We start from the raw sequence: 17948 nt of genomic DNA, 5'->3' as shown, positions 1-17948 counted from the left end.
CGCAGTGGATTACCTTTGTTTCTGAAGGGAATGTGCCCCCGATCTACTTAAATGCGACTATGTACGCGCAAATCATTCATGATCCAGTTTTACCTCCATAAGAAGTGAGTGTAAGGTTTTTTAATGAATCTTTGCAAATCGCCTTTCCTAATAATGTGCTAGTTAGCGAGTTTCACAATGAATGCGGCTAAAGTTTACCGTCTCTCAGAGAGCGGCTCGGAAGATACATCACTTAAAATGTACTCAAGTAAAAGTACACAATTTTTAAACTACTCGAAAAAGTACAATTACTGATAAAAACTACTTAATTACTGTAACGTGAGTATTTGTAATTCGTTACTTCACAGCCCTGTTTTTGGCAGGGTAAAAACGGTGTTGTTTTACACTACCATTGAGAAATTTTAACCAAACTATGTTACAGACTTTTCATTAAGACCCTAAAGAATCATATCAACTTGTGGAAAATGGGCATCCAATGACCCCTTTAAGACACTCAGTGGTTGTTTGTTTTTTACACACCATCAAACTTGTATAAATGCAATATCACCTATGGTGAAATGCAACATTACCTACAGCACTCGGCCGAATCGCAGCCATTCTGATATAGAGTGATGTCACACGGGTACTCGTGTGATATTGCTCATATATGTACACTTGCAAATTCAGTTTCTTTTAATACTAGCACAATACTAAACAATGGTCTCTTCACAGTAAAATCCTCTAGTGCAAATCAGCCATCGCAAATGTCCACATCTTGAAGTGTGAGTTTACACAGACATCTAACGGTGGTTGTGCTCATAAATAAGAGGCCTGCCGGAGTGACCACAGGGAAGGAAGGACAGGTGTGGGCGTATTAGATCTTAATGGGACCTCGAGCCACTCTGGGAATTGACTTATTTGGCTCTTGGCAGAGGGGCTGACGTATCGCCGTCACCGCGGCTGATTATAGAAGCGCTCAGCAGAATGATGTGTGCTTGGCCTTTTCATGCTTCATTAACAAAATCAGGCAACCTGCCACATGCACGCCACAGCTCATTAAGTCAGTGAGGGGAATAATGTTGAATGCAAAGTCTGGGAGAAACCGCAGAGCCGTCCATTAATAACACTCCAGTCCCAGAGCAGGATAATATGAACTGGACCGTCTGCAGCCATTTACATGTTTATTTATTAGTGATTCACACTCAGACTTGGGGTTAGAGATCAGAGCGAACCCCTAAGGAAAAGTGCTCTACTGCTTTACTAGGAGATCAAACTTACAATTTTTGCTTGGCAGACGATATAACAAAAAAAAAAAAAAAAAAAACAGAACACCTTAGCAACCACACAAAAACATGCTAAAATACCACAGCAACCACATAACAACCACCCAGGAAGTCCTAGCAACAACATAGCAACATGCTAAAAGCATTTAGAATACCCTAATAACCACATAAGACAATTTCTGATTTTTTTTTTATAAATGCTGATCTCATTTATATTGTAAAACTCAAAAGGAACAATTAACTGTTGACAATTCAAATGTTTTGTTCAACAGAAAATCTGGTAATTACTGATAATTAATGATAGTTATCATTTCATCAGATGATCTGAATGATGTGAAAAACAACTGCAGACACACACACACACACACACACATCATAGTTTTACATTTCCACCAATCACTTTGTAAACAACATAAATCACTGACATTTTAACTGTAAATTACCAAAACGAGGATCAACAAATTCTGACATATTTCGCATCCTGAGCTGAAATCCCTCCTCATTTACCTGATAAACGGATGTTAACATTGGCTTTCGTAAAGTTTACGGTGGTTCAGAGTAATAAACTGAACTGACGGCTCTCAAGAGGATAAAACCTCCATTAGTGGCTGGGAAACGTCAGGTAAATTGAACGTAACAGATCAATAAGCTGTGCATGTATTAAAATAACCCTAAGATTTAATGTTCTGAGCCAAAGATGAAGCACACGAAATGTCCTTCAGACAAAAACTTAATCAAAGAGATCAGGACAGAATATTAGACTATTATATTGTGTGTGGGTCTAAAGAAATCAAATCGATGTCAGTATAAATCAAAAGAATAAAAACAACAACAGAATTTCAATTTGTCTTTTATTATAAATGTGACTGTTCTGTATTGTTCCGTGCTTAATGTATGAAAGTAATAGTGTAAAAAGTACACACACACACACACACACACACAAAACAACAACTAAAAGAAAGGAAAAATAACTAATACAATGAGAAATGTTGTTGCAAGCACATACTGTATAAGCTTGAATTATGAATAATTTCAGTTTCATTCATGTATGTTATGGTTTCTAAAGAAGCTTTTCAAAACTGGATAATATTACGCACAATATCTACCTGCATTCATACACCAAAGAACGAACATTTAATATTATATTTCATATATACTTTGAATGAAATTCAATCTTAGAAACTTGCCGTTCTCTTTTCTACAGGATTAATGAACTGTCATCATTTGAAATGGAGTGCGTTCGCATTTATTTGCACTGTGTCAGGTGGAAGCGGTGCTGTTTTCACAAAACCAGATATCAAAAACTGCCAAAAATGACTTAAATCATTGCTATTTAGCTAAATTAATTAATTAATTTAGCAGTATTTTTTTCTCATAATATAACACATCATACAACACATAGAAATGTTTTTTTTAACACTAGTTTCCTTATGTAAATTATGTCTGACTGAAATGTGAGCATATTTAGCCTATAAACACAATACTGCAATACATTACACATTGCAGGGGAGTATTTATAACAAACGCTTTTCAATATTTCACATTTCAATCAATTTTGTTGTTATTTGTGTTTATATAGAGAAATCACGTCTGAGCAAAGGAGATGAGATTATTTCATTTGCAACATTCAGATGCACTGACACATCTCATGTCTACATATCTTCACATTTCCAGCACCCTGCTGGCATATGCTGGAAAATTACATGGTTATTGATTGACCACAAGTATTGTGGAAATGAACATGTAATCAAACTGAGGTTTGGAACTGGACAGGGTGTTTAAGAGTTTGATGAAGAACTGCAATGAACAAATCCGAAGAATAAAAGACAATATTTCATAAACCGCAGAAACACAACAATTATGGTATTGGTTAACTGATTATCATAAACTACATTGCATAATGCAGCTTTGGAATTTGATATTGGGTTAGCATGGGTCAGTTAGCTGGTAGATGCTATTAACAATACCATTCTAGAGACATGTTAAAAATATTTTAATGTTTAAATACAACACATAAAATGACACTACTACCTCTTTAAAACAATCTAATGGTGGTCTGCACATATCAGACAATCAGAAACCTTGGCGTTTTCAGCCTGTCAGTCATGTTTGCATATTTAGGTATTCTGGAATATGATTGGCTAACATGTAGAGTGGGGTTTTGGAAATAGGACATGTCTGTATTGTATAATGCCAGAAACAAAAGCAAGAAATGTGCGAAACTAAAAATAAATAAATAACACATAAATTACCCTAACAACCTCACTGAAACATGCTAAAAGCACACTGACTTCCCTAGCAACCAAATATAAAAATGCTAAAAGCATTAGAATCCAAACATAAATTCCCTAGCAACCTCCTAGAGCACCTTAGCAACCACACAGCATTTAGAATGCCATAGCAACCACACAGCAATGCCTTGGCAACCACCCAGAATGCCCTAGCAAACACAAAGCAACAAACTTTACAGAAAATTGAACTTGCAAAATGCTTGCATTCACAAACTCGCATTCAGTATGTTTTAGGTCTCAGTCCAGCAATCTAAGTTAACAAAACAGCTATGCAGCAGCAACCTGTGATATACTTTGCATGAAAACAAGTTTTCAATGTATAAAATAATTTTTAATAGAGGAAAATATCAGATTAAATTCATCTTGTATGAAAGAGGGGTACATGCATAATTTCCCAGCAGCAGTGGCACACCGAGATAGCATCAGCATTTGGTTTCCCCACATTAAGCACTTTATTTTTCTGCAGGGTGCCATAACTCATCTCACACTCTGAGCTCTAATGCCTGCAAATGGCCAGACTAATGGCTGCCGTATCTGTGTTTGTATCCTGGACAAGTCAAGAGTAAATAATAAAGTGTTTAGACACTCAACACTGATTTCATGTTTGACAGGGTTTTGAAATAAGTCACTCAAGGGGGACAGTTAGCCCCTAATTTACCCTTTAAAAAAAGCAAGTTTGACTGGGGAAAGTGTGGTTTAGTTGTTCGGAGCGGGATTAAGCTGGAGGTTGCAGGTTTATTTGGGCTTTGCAACATCTGTGAGTGAGTTTGCTCGTCCGTAGAGTCTCAGTCATTCATATTTATGGGTCTGTACTTTGGCAGGTTCCCAGCTGTTCGCTTTCAATAACTGCGATACCATAATTGATAAGATTTAATTTGAGATCAAAAATAAATAGACTCAAAAATATTTATATAGCTGCATGGCTTTAAAAATATTTGTATAGCTATGATAAAGATAGTTCACCCAAAAATAATCATCAACTTGATTTGAGAGACATGAACTTTAGATGGACGGACAGATGAATGGATGAATGGATGGATGGATGGATAGAAGGATGGATGGATGAATAATGGATGTAAGGGAAGATGGATAGAATGATAGATAGAATGATTGAAACATAGACATAAAGACTTGTATAACAAAGATTTATATAACAAAAAAACAAAAAAACAAAACTTGATTAGAGACTTAAAAAATAATGCAAAAATTCCAGGTTCAAACAAACTAACAAAACTCCACAAATTGTCATCTATTTTGTCACAAGACTGAAAAATGTAGTTAACCTAGTACTGTCAGTACTTTAAGTTGGGTAATAGAGCAGAACGGAACGGCTCTGACAGCTAGTGAGCAGTCTCTCTAACATCTCATCAGTGATGCATAAGATGCGCCCACCTTCAGACCCTGCTTGATTTGAAGTATCTATAAGCAATATTTTGTTGATGACAGACTAGTCCTATGAGGAGCTTCCCCACTATGATTCACTGAGCATCAGGGTGCTCCAACAAGGATCATTATCGTTCATTTTCATCATTCTGTGACACAGCAGGTCATTTTCGGCGGGCCTCTTCAGAGCGGAGCATTAGTTAAACAAGCACAATGGCGGTGCTTCATCTGTACGTCCCTCTCGTTATCAGACTACTGGATATGAATGTTATTTTAATTCCTGCATTGGTTAAAATTCCCTCTCCCTACCAGCTGTGACCACCGACAGCTGCGGTAATATTCAGAGCTTCTTGATGTCACACAGCCAGCAGGTTTTCACCATGACACCTCATTTAGACGATCTGCATGTCGTCTGGACCACTTGGCCTCTTTTTGATTCATTAGCAAGCAGATCAAGCTTTTAAAGCTCTAGCTTTCGGTATCTGATTTTAAGGGGCACCATTAACAAAAGAGCATCTATGCAGTCACAGTGAATAATGCATTAAACTTTCTGTTATTGCAGAATGCCAATTAGACCTACTTTGAACTCCGCTTGGCCAAGAAAAAATATCTTTAAAATATTGGAACAAACTTAATGTACAGTTCTGTTCACGGTTCTTCAATGACTCCTCCACTAATTTGGACATGACATCAAACTTAAGTGTATGCACCTTCCAGAATTTAACTGATAAAGTATTTTACATTTCAGCTCAATTGCTGAATTTGAATTTAATATGAATTGGTTGCAATAAATGTCATTTCATTTTAAAGATGCCTAATAGTATTTTTTTTGCTGTTGTTGTTGTTTAGTATTGTTGTTTGGCTATTAAGTTACACCTTATTATTGCTAAGGGATGCTTCTTTAAAACAACTACAGAACAATTCCCATCCCACTGACATGGCCTGTTGTTTTTCAGCAAGCAATAGGTGTCACAGCACCTCTCACGCTACATAACCACTGATGAGCAGTATATCATGAGCTGTGGCCATAATTGGCCACAGAAGTGCCCCAAAAGCACCCGGTCCATTAAAGGACCCATTTAAATACAACAAGATCATTACAGCTCATCAGGTGCAAAAGATCACCTTCAAGCGATAGCTCAGGATGAAAGCCGGGGGGCGATATCATGTAATCCCGTTCTGAGACAGGCTATTAATTAACAAGTGCTCACCAAAGGGACCTGCCTCCACTTCCTCTCATTGCGTCTCCTTACTGGAGATCGATGTGACTCCCTGCCGATACGTCTCGCTGACGGCTTTTGTTTTCCATAGCAAGTACGCAGCGTCTGGATTCGCTGCCAAGCACAAGAGCGTGTGCAGGTGACATTGACAAGGAGCCTGGCGACGCGTCCTTTTGTGTGAAGACTCCGGCAGACTGAGCCAGAATCACACGCCTCATGTCTGTTAATATTTTATTTATTACTTTCACATTGAGGGAAGACAACGCTCACGTTTGTTTCTGTTGTATTTCTTTATTTATTTCCCCTTGGCGTGACCCACTGAAGCTTGGTCCCAGCGCTCACAGATATCTTCCATTGTGCGCTCGAGGCAGGAGCTCAATACTAATCAAAAGTTAGTGGTAAAAAGAGTAATTTGAATCTGGAAGTGAGTGGTGATTTTTGTGTATCGCCAGCGAATGGTTTTAAGTGACAGCTGAGTATCGGCAAGACTGATTCTTTTCCTTTGTTTTTATTTTCTTTCTTGTACCTCAGCAGCTTTAGGGTTTGATAAATCGAAGGAGACCATAAACTACTGAATATTTCAATACTTCAGCAAATCCTGTTGAACAACAAAACATTTTAACTTCAATTGCACCACAACATAGTGTCCTGATAAAATGATAAAATGTACATCGCACTGTTTGCTTGTTATATCCCAACTGGAGGACAAACTGAGAGTTACAGAAAACAAATGAAACTTTTTTTTGTTTGTTTTAATGCATTTCACGCAGATAATAATGTTGCTGATGATGATGTTGCATAGAAATGATTGCTACTTTTCAGTCTTTAAGTTAAAGACAAAACAAATTTCTCCGGCTACAAACTTTACATTCAAAAGGGAAAAAAGGATGAACACTCACTTTGTCTTTAGATACCACAAAAAATACATTTAAATTTCGTAACCTTTTTTTTTTTCAAAATTCATAACATCAGACTTCCCTCACCCTAGCAACTGCCTAGAACACCCTAGCAACCACCTAGCAACTACTTAAAACACTATAGCAACGATCAATGACATCCTAGCGACCACCTACAATGCCCTAGCAATCATCCAGAACACCCTAGCAACCACCTAGCAACCACAACAAGGTCTGGGAACCGTGGCTGCTTTGAATGGCAAGGACTGCCCAAGAGGCCATATGATTGACAAATAAAGAAACCTCTCGTTTTGTGCCGTGTCATGTTTAGGGGCGTGGAAATGTCCCCACAATAACAGACCGTGTGTAAAGCTCTTGGACGTATTTTAAAGATTCTATGCTGCAAACTTTAAATATTTCACATACTCTTGAAAATCCAACATTTAGTTGATCCTGATAAGCGCTCATTATCACAGTTGTAAACATGACGGCTTTCTTCTAACATGAGGGGGTTTGGCGTCACGGAATATTTGTTTCCGGAAATCCTGTATAATTCAACCAATCCAATGACAACTTCAAAACTCCTGAAGTGTTTCCAATTTTGTGTGCCGAATGCATCAGACGTTCAGCTAACAGTCCGTGGGCGTGACGTCGGAGGCTGAGACTATGAACACCCCAGCACCATGACAGCAAGTTTTGCACAGGCAAGCAACATGATTTCATCACAAAATGTAAATCATACATTCTCTGAAAACAAAATGATATGCTTTGCAATCTTGCTTCTAAACATAAAAGTAAATGTATCTTGTTTTAATGACATTTACTGCAATTACACTATTTACTAGCAAAGTAGCTAGGTAGAAATAAAGGCACTGATTAAAAAAGGGTTTTATTGCAGAATAACACACAAGCAGTATGTCACAAAACAAATGAATGTAAGTGAGCATGAAGATGCCGATGTCTCCCTCACTAACTCTTGTCACGTAAGCAGTTGTCATTTTGCCTCCATATCTAGATCCAAACACAAAGTGTGACTGCTGACTGCGGAGCCCCCATCTGCGTGACTTATTGACAGTCGTAACAGGTGGCGCATTGGTGGCTGAGGCGTGAAGTGGTTTTGGACAGAGAACCGTACAGTGGATGAGAGGGAGAGACGGTGATAAATGAGTGCATCGTCACTGCGTTTTATGAATTATGAGAGAAGTATGAGGCGACTCTGACACACTACGGCAGATTGACAGGAGGAAAAGGAAACACCGGCGTGATGCGATGGCACATTTAGATGACCCAGAACGCCCCATCCAGACAAAAAGAGTGGGGCAATTAATCAGACGAGCATACGGGAGATAGAGGAGGCTTGGAGAGAGAAGCACGCAGCCCTTGAGGTTGATTTAGTGGGGCCACGGGTCAGAGATCCAATCCCCTCCGGAAGATGAAGTAATTACCAGATTGGCCACTTTGATTTGTTCCACTTTTTTACAACCACATTATTCGTGATTGCATAATTCATTTGGAGGAAAGAGAAATGTCTGGAAAAATGTTTCTATACGCTTGACCTTAATTCCACCTCTTAATTATACTCTGATATCAAGCATCAAGGAAAGTCTGATCTAATTTCACCTTTCATTCAAATAGCGATGTGGTATTTCCTACTTGTTATCTCTGACTTATGATGGTCAAACTATAATGTACAAAGGAACAAAGTGACTCGCATTTGATTAGCAGGTCTACAATTAATAAAAGGACATTGTTTACTGTGTTAAATGTATATTTCACCTGAAAATGAAAATTTGCTGATGATTTACTCACCCTCAGCTCAGGCTATCCATGATGTTTGTTTCTTTTGGAGAAATTTAGCATTACATCACTTGCTCACTACTGGATCCTCTGCAGTGAATGGGTGCTGTCAGAATGAGAGTCCAAACAGCTGATAAAAGCATCACAATAATGCACAAGTAATCCACACGTCTCCAGTCCATTCAATAACGTCTTGTGAAGCCAAAAGCTGTGTTTGTAAAAAGCAAATACATAATTTACATGTTTTTTACCATCAAACCATTTTTTATATCTGAAATGGAAATGATTATGGAAATGTCCATAATCAATAATTAGGCTTCATCCAGTGGAAAAAAAGATATCCCCTATTGTCCTCTCACATCAAAATCCAAAGAAATATTTGTTTAGAACTGTTTTTGCTTGTAAACAGTACTTGATCTGTGCATATTTCTCTCCTGATTCAGACAACTTTGTCACAGGAGAAAGCAATATTAGGACTCATATTTTAGCTGGAAATAATGGTTTGAAGTTAAAATTTGTTTCTCACAAACACAGCTTTTGGCTTCGCAAGATGTTAATTGATGGACTGGAGTTGTGTGGATTACTTGTGGATTATTGTGATGCTTTTATCAGCTGTTTGGACTCTCATTCTGACGGCACCCATTCACTGCAGAGGATCCATCTGTGAGCAAATGATGTACATAATGCTAAATTTCTCCAAAGCTGTTCCCATGAAGAAAGAGGTGTTCCCAGGAAGTGTTCTATCTCACTTTTTTAAAGTTGGCTACTATAAACCTATCAGACATCCATCCATTTGAGATTGATACTCACATATAGTGAATATTCTTCTCCTCTCGGCCGCTCCGTTCCCTGATCCCCAGCATCCATCCTCGTCATCACACTCTCCACTGTATCCGTCTCCACTTCCTGTCTCGATTTGGTCCAGGGTGCCAAGCTTTGGTATTGACTTGCCCTGCAACAGCTGAAACATATAAAACATGTTTGAATTTCAGAATTTAGTATTTCAGTATTTATTTTGATTGATTTTAATCAGGTTTCAAACCACATATGAAAGTGGTTTGGATCGGGTTTGTAATCTGATTTTCATGAGTTTCTTTTGCTGTTCAGACCACAAGTAACTAAAGATATTTGAATTAGATACACCAAAAATGTTTAGCTACTTATCTCAACCAGTGGCGGCTCGTCAGGGGAGGCAGGGAAGGCACAGCCTCCCTATAATTTTAAGGTGAAAATGGGAGGAGGACGATTTAATGTTAATAAAATTCACAATTCATTTCAGTTCACCCACGAGCCGCCACTGATCTCAACAAGCCTGTAATAAATTGGAATGCATGATACAATGGTACTGGACTAGTTACTGGCTGACATTGGAGGCTTTATTATTATTATTATTATTATTATTTATCGATGTCTGATTTTTAATTGTGCATGTTCATTTCCCCTATTGCTACATTTTGATTAAATTTCCTGTCTTTTAAAAACACTTATACCAAAATATGACAATGAAACCTCGGGATGGCTGCCATATTTAATTTGACACAAAATAAAAACATGTTTATGAGGGACATACATATGGTATAATGTAGTGTAAAATACAGCGAATATGTACAAAAAAGCTTTGGTATGTAAAAATCGGACATGAACCTATTGGAAAAATTGCACACTGATCCTTCAAAGCCTGGTTTTCATTGACATACAATCAAATAGGATGAGAGATCCATTCTGTCCATTTTTAGTCCAGACACTTGGAGTGTTTAACCTTTAATTATCAAGTTGTATTTTTGAAAATACAAAAATATAAACACACAATGCATGCATTTCTACTGATATTATTCAAACAGGCATGCATTTCCAGATTGCATAAAGCTTTTAATGGAAACATTTGCTAATTTTGCTAATTGCAATTTTTTCGTAGCATCAATTGTGGTTATATTCGACATTCAAACAATAACGACAGCAACAGGACTCCATCCCCTGAACATGATATCCTTCAATTACCCTTAAAACTAACTTTTGCACAGCTAGGACGGGCTAGCATACATTACAAACTCTGAGTGCACTTGAGCCATATCCACTTAAGGTACAGGAACATTTAATTATCTAACTGAAATGCAAGACAGCCTCTCAGATATTGAAAGCGCTTTGTATTTATCAGGTAGAGCGCACTGGGCCGTTGCAATTGTCTGTGGTAATTAGCAGCTGTAATGGTTCAATATCTGCCGATTAAGTGGCTGAACTAATGGATTAGCAGAGCCATGATGGATGAGTGACTGCGACTCACACTCTTAGTCACCTCGAATTGACATGAAAATTAAAAATAAATAAAAAGTAAAAAATTCAACCAATGGCGAATGGTTGACCACGATTCAGAAAGGCATACTTAGAATGCAGGATTTTCTTTTTTTTTTTCTGTATGCATGACCAACTACATTTGCCAACGTGCAGTATACAATCATAGCACATTGTTCCGAATACTTTATCCCACAATGCAATGCATTACATTTCATAATTCCATATTTTACAAAAACTTGCTTAAAATGCAACATAACTGTATTTATTTCCAAAATTATATTTAGTTAGTTATTCAGAAGTGATACTAATCACAATTGTCTCTTTCTTGACCCATTATTTAAACAGACTGCCAAAAATGACAACATTTTTAAATACAATTAAAATTGCAAAAGGCATGACATCTGGACGCCACTCGCTGAATTAAACATGCAACATACTGGGATCATGTTACAGTAATTTATTTTTGATTGACTATATTCAGATTTCAAACCACATATGAAAGTGGTTTGGATCGGGTTTGTAAAAAATCTGATTTCATGCATTTCCTTTGCTGTTCAGACCACAAAGTACTAAACAGATTTAAGTTAGATACACCATAAAATCCACCATTGGATTTTTGCTACCTGTCGCAACAAAACCTTAAATAAATGCATTAATGTATGATAAAAAATTACCATATCAGTGATATATTTAACATATTGTATGCACATATACTACTGATCGAAACATTTATCCTTGCATACTGCATAATATTAAAAAAACAAAAACAAAACAACAACACAACAACCTCAGTCTATTCCCATTGTATGGTATATGTCCTTTACTATAAAAAGTGTTCTGATTGTTTCTCCCGAGGCACGCAGGCAGAAAAAGAAATAATACAAAAACAGAAGCATGCTTTAAATGCATAAATTACTTTCAGTCAGGCCTGTAGCAAATATATGTTACCCTTCTGTAATTTTCTTTCCGACCATAACCAGAAAGCCTGCAGCACAGAAGGCCTTTATCTCACTGAGGTAAAAATGTTCTGTCTCTTATCTGTAGAATGACCACGTTCTCCTCTAACGGTGAGGTGCATTGTTCCTCGAGGAATCCTCAATGTTCTTCTACAGTTTGACTGACTGCCTGAGGTTAGTTGGCTACCTGCAGTGGTTGAAACTTCACAATCCAGCGTTCATGCAACTTTTCAAACACACAACACGTTTGAAATGTCAAAAAAAAAAATAATAATAATGTGGAAAATGACCAGGCATAGTAGAATAATCATCTTAATCTGAATGCATCTATTTACCTGCCAGGCAAGCCGCTCTAGTTCATTATTGCTTCTAACCAGAAGCATAGAAATAATCTGAAATGTGAGCATAATGTAGCACTTATCAGCTTGGCTTATGAATATAAATTGTGTAATCTAAGGTGCACCCAGTAGTGCTAACTGATCTAATGAAAGACCAAAGCAAAAAGTAGCTACCAGTAGTAAGATTGCCACTTCCAGCTTGCAACATGCTTGAAAACCTCTAAAATCTCATTTTCTCATTATGGTTCACTGCAGAGCAAGACCCCGTCTCAGCAGGTATGACAAGCATGTGGTAACTGAGTTTATTTAAACACAGTAATCATCTCCATTAATATCAGGAATGAAACTGATTCTAATGTTTATTAGTAACCAAAACATCGCTGCCACTGACGTTCATGCTAGTATGAAGCTCTTCCATTCCATTCGTCTTTGAGATGACTTTATAAGTTTCTGAAGAGCTTGTTAAAAAGATTAGGAATGATTTGAAGACCTGAAAGTGAAAATTATCTCTCTGGAGAAGCACTGTTTAAAGACTGCCATCTTGTGTGAAGATTTTTTGAATCCCAGCTACATTTCTAAGCGGTCTGGTTGTCTTCCAGGAAATAGCTTTGCTTTTGGCATTGTAACCTTTATGTCACTGAAATATCAACGCCAACATCAAAAAGAGGACAAGATCCAAGTTCAGCCATGAACCTTTTATCAGCACATACACGACAAACTGCTCTAATACATAATAAGTTATTAAAACACACACACACACATTCTGCCATTATTTTTAAGTGATTTTTTCAATTCTGAATTTTATGGTAATTCTTGAATTTTTGGCTACAATCTTCCTTTATTATCTTAAGAGAAAAATGCTGATAAAATACTTATGACTTATGTCGTCGTGCCCAGAGAACCATAAAAAGTGTATTGCCCAAACCAGAAGAAAATGAATGGGAGAGAAATTAAAGGAATAGTTCGCCCCAAAATTTAAATCATTATGATTTTTCTGTTTCCGGGAATCACAAACAGAAAGTTTGGCAGGATGTCTAAGCTGCTTTATCTATACAATGAATGTGAATGGGAAAGTGGGCTGTCAAGCTTCAAAACTACATAAAAGAAACATAAAAGCCGTTTAAGACACAGAAGTTTACAATCTGTGTGCTATATAGCAGTATATGCTATATACAGTAGTGTGTTGCTACAATTAGTGTATTTTTTGTAGCGAATCAGCTCATGGATGGGGAAATATGAATAATTAATCAGGTCGTAAATGGATCTGGTCTAGCAGAGGTGTCGTGGTTGCCATGGGTACCAGGGGGGTCCTGGTGTCGTTGCAGACATCCTGGCATCCAGTTTATTGGGTGAGGGGACTGTGACGATTTGTTAATCTAATGAATAACTGATTTGTTAAATCAAATGAAAAATTGTGTGTTTGATTGGTCCAGACGCTACATTTTTCTGCAGGTTACAAAGTTAATGAAAGGTGGTGAAAAGAGACTGTCCTTAAGAGTGAATCGTTGATTCATTGACTGAACTGATTAATTCAAAAGACTGATTCATTCAAGATTCAAACAAAATACATTTTTATGATTAAGTCATTGAATCATTCCCTCAACTGATATGTTCAAAACAGTGATAATTTCAGGAATGAAACATGTGACTGTCTTTATGACTGAGTCATTGAAATCACTGCCTCAACTGATGTTCAAAACAGTGATTCATTCATGAATGAAACTAGTGACTGACTTTATGGGTGCAACATTGATTCATTCACTTTACAGATTTGTTCAAAACACTGAATCATTCAGGAACAAAACAAGTGACCGACTTTATGATTGAGTCATTTATTTGTTTTCCTTTTCCAATTTCAAAATGTGTGAAGTCTGAGTTACCAAGACCTTTTCATGATCAAATAAGATTCACGTAAAATAAACTGTGCAGGAGTGCGTTTCAGTTTCAGTGTGCATGTGCATATGTGCATAAAAAGAGAACAGAAAGTCTGATATGCTTGTCAAATAGCAATGAGCCAGTCTGACTAATCTATGAATTCATGCATAAGTGTACAAGTGTACACCTCATATAATATAATTGACCAGCAATTACACAAACACATAGGATATTGATTTCAAATTCTCTTTCTCTATAAATGGAGACTGGTGGAGAATATCTTTGACATTATTTGATCTAAAGCACCCCAGAAGAATAAAGAGGAGAGTGAAGGACAGTGGAAGAACTGTTGAGACACTCAACTGAGATTCAAACAAAAGTTAAAGTAATGCCTCTCTTCACAACTCAAAAATCCAATTCGGCTCTTCTGAGCTCTTGAGACAGGGCTTAAATTCCATTTTAGGTTTGACGTCTGACTCAGATCTTTATAAAAACAGAACTGCACATCACAAAACTCTAGTACAGGCTCTATATGTGTGTTCTATAATTCAGGATACTTGTACAGGCTATTGTGTGGTATTGAGCGGTGTGCTAATGTAAGCACTGCACAACTCTACGGCCTACCTTAGAGCAACGTACTGTGGTAGTATCATGGTACAGTGATGGGACAACATGGTATTACTATGATATTTTGAAATACTGTAATGAATGCACCATGGTATTTACATGGAACTACAAGGTACTGGGGAGGTAAAAAAAACAAAAAAACTTGGTAGTACCACAGTAAATGTACAGAAAATTTAGTATTATCATGTCCCAACATTTTTTTAGAGCTGGTTGGGGTGAATTACATTTATGCTATGTAGACACTTTGCAGCAGGCTTAAATATTAATGGAAAAATAAGCTAATTATTAATTATTGATTAGATGTTGACATTTGCACATTAAAAAAATATATATTTTAACTATTTTACAATTTTACAAATCACATAAATTGTATTAATTTATCAATTAAAAAGTTAAAATTGATAATTCAGTATTATTTTAAATAATAACAAATATTACAATAATAACATATATTATGTATAATTCTAAATCAAATTGTGTGTGGCATTTTGGTGGGAATAAAAAATATATATATATTTTCCTAATATAAAAATAAGAAAAAAAATAAGAAAAACAACTATGCAGTTAATTGAGACACTGGCTGATTCTCTTGAGCAGAATCATAATACTTTAATATATTATTAATGTGGCATTGGAATCTGCTCCAGAGATTCCGGTCAGATCAGAAAAAAGCTATTCATCTTCATTTGAAGACAAAGATGGTAGACGGTGCTGACACAACAATCCTTACAAATAATAGGAGTTTAAGGACAACATCTATGAAAAAAGCAGCACTTTAGTTATATCCAGTAAGATCCAGAGAAGAGAGTGACATTTTACTTAAATATAACAACACCTTACAGGCCCGTTAGCTTGTAAACAGGTTAGGGTCTACACATTTCTGTTGCCTTGGCCTTGACCATGTGCCCTTACGTACACTTTGTAGGCCTTTGCTTGACATTTACTGTCACTAAAGCTACTATTAGCGGGTGGTGCATGGGACGCTCTTTGTAGCTGTAATAACAGACTGAAAATGACGACAGGCCACCACTGAATGTCAGTCATGAAGTGTACATTGGCGAATCGCCCCTCGAATGCCGTCAAACTGCCAGCGATTGTTTGCAACTGTTTGTCTTTCCACATCCTGCTAATATGACCATGAGTAACTTTCGCTGACCAAATGTGCAATAATGCCTTGCTTTATAATGTTAAAGAAGTTGAAAAATTCATTCGCATGACAAATCACATGAGATCCTTTTAATATCTCATATGTCTTCTAGAGAGCAAATTGAGTCTTATGCTTCTCAGATTGATCTTCTCAGAGAAAAAGACACCAGATTTCTGATAGTCGGAAAAAGAACATCTCAAACTGCAATCCCAAATCCCAATTTGTGTTTTGTTTTTTGCCAAAAGATATTTAAGAGAAAATCTGAGACAAACTTGTTACTGAAAAGAAACTTAACTGAGATCCATTAAGTCATGAAAGAGCAACTTTTGAGCATTAAACATACCTAATAAAGGCCATTCGACTAGAAACATTGACACATTTCTCTTTTCATGTTCTGCAAACCACCTTATAACAGGATAATCAGTTTCTTCTCCAACCAACCCGGACTTTCATTGCTAAATGTTTATTTGGCATACAAAATTTGATTTATAATTTCACAAAATTGCTTTATTTATTAGTCTTTATTCTTTATGAGAACAGACTAAAACTAAACACAGCTGCACTAATAAACGTTTGGCAAACCAGTGATGGGAGTTTGCATAAAAGTTTGTCTTATTTCAATGCAATAAATTAGAAGAGCATGATGTGGGTCTGACGTGGCTGATGGCTTGTTTATCGTACAGTCTGACAAGACTAGCCCTGCATCTGTAAATGAAAGAGCTTTGTCAAAGCCTTAATTATGATGCTGGCTGCAGGTACATTGATTTGTTCTACAAGGTGGAGAGTTCAGAATGATCTGAACATGAAGTACACCATACAAACTACAGCTCAGCTGCCGGATTTGATATATCAATATATCAATTATGAACAACCATTTTAATTGTCTTCGGTGGCTATATGTCAGCATGAATATCTCAACCCGGACTTTGCTTTTAATAAGTAAGAGCACAGATCGGATGAGATGACATATGATTGTTTTTGCAATCTAACAACACGAGAGCGCCTTTTGATGCACTGCATGTCAATCAAAGACCTAATCTCCACCCGTTTCCCCAAGGCATGAAACAAATCGGCTTTTATTTGACAGAGGTTGATTGTGGCGGGCAGCTTTGGGAAAGAACTTGGGTCTGATGTGGCTGATGGCTGATTTATCGTACAGTCTGACAAGCCTATTAGCCCTGCGTCTGTAAATGAAAGAGCTTCGTCAAAGCCTTAATTATGATGCTGGCTGCAGGTACATTGATTTCTTCTACAAGGTGGAGAGTTCAGAATGATCTGAACATGAATCAGTCAACTTCTATTCAAAATGATTTCTCATCATATTTCATGACCATGCATTTATTTAGTATGTAGCGGTATGATATCAGAATAATGTATATACTCCGAACAAAATTATAAACGCAACACTGGCCTTTTATTGTGGCCAGCCTAAGGCACACCTGTGCAATAATCATGCTGTCTAATCAGCATCTTGATATGCCACACCTGTGAGGTGGATGGATTATCTCGGCAAAGGAGAAGTGCTCACTAACACAGATTTAGACAGATTTGTGAACAATATTTGAGAGAAATAGGCCTTTTGTGTACATAGAAAAAGTCTTAGATCTTTGAGTTCAGCTCATGAAAAATGGGGGCAAAAACAAAAGTGTTGCGTTTATAATTTTGTTCAGTGTATGTTATTTTATGTCCATTTATTCATTTATATATTTGTTAATTAGCCTATTCGCATCACAGGCTAACATGTAAGGGTTTATTTTGTGGTTCTCACTGGCTGACTGTAAATTATCACTTACTGTGCTTATGTGATGAAATGTGTTTGAGAATTAAATTTTGAAAATTGAATGCATGGAATCCATGATGAGTA

The 17948-nt window shown here is 36.9% G+C and overlaps 1 protein-coding gene across 1 annotated transcript in view; it reads right to left on the bottom strand.

Moving 5' to 3' along the window:
- Positions 1 to 17948, bottom strand: part of LOC107739379 (glypican-5-like) — a 185565-nt gene that overhangs the window by 76122 nt on the left and 91495 nt on the right. The window contains exon 5 of the mRNA XM_016551477.1: positions 9660 to 9810. Within this exon, the coding sequence (XP_016406963.1) occupies positions 9660 to 9810 (151 nt within the window). The remainder of the gene's footprint in view (positions 1 to 9659; positions 9811 to 17948) is intronic.

Source organism: Sinocyclocheilus rhinocerous, unplaced genomic scaffold, assembly GCF_001515625.1.
Source record: "Sinocyclocheilus rhinocerous isolate Xijiao unplaced genomic scaffold, SAMN03320098_v1.1 scaffold2540, whole genome shotgun sequence".
NCBI classification, from domain to species: Eukaryota; Metazoa; Chordata; class Actinopteri; order Cypriniformes; family Cyprinidae; genus Sinocyclocheilus; species Sinocyclocheilus rhinocerous.
The sequence above is the reverse complement of the archived record's forward strand: the minus strand, read 5'-3'. Positions and strand labels throughout refer to the sequence as shown.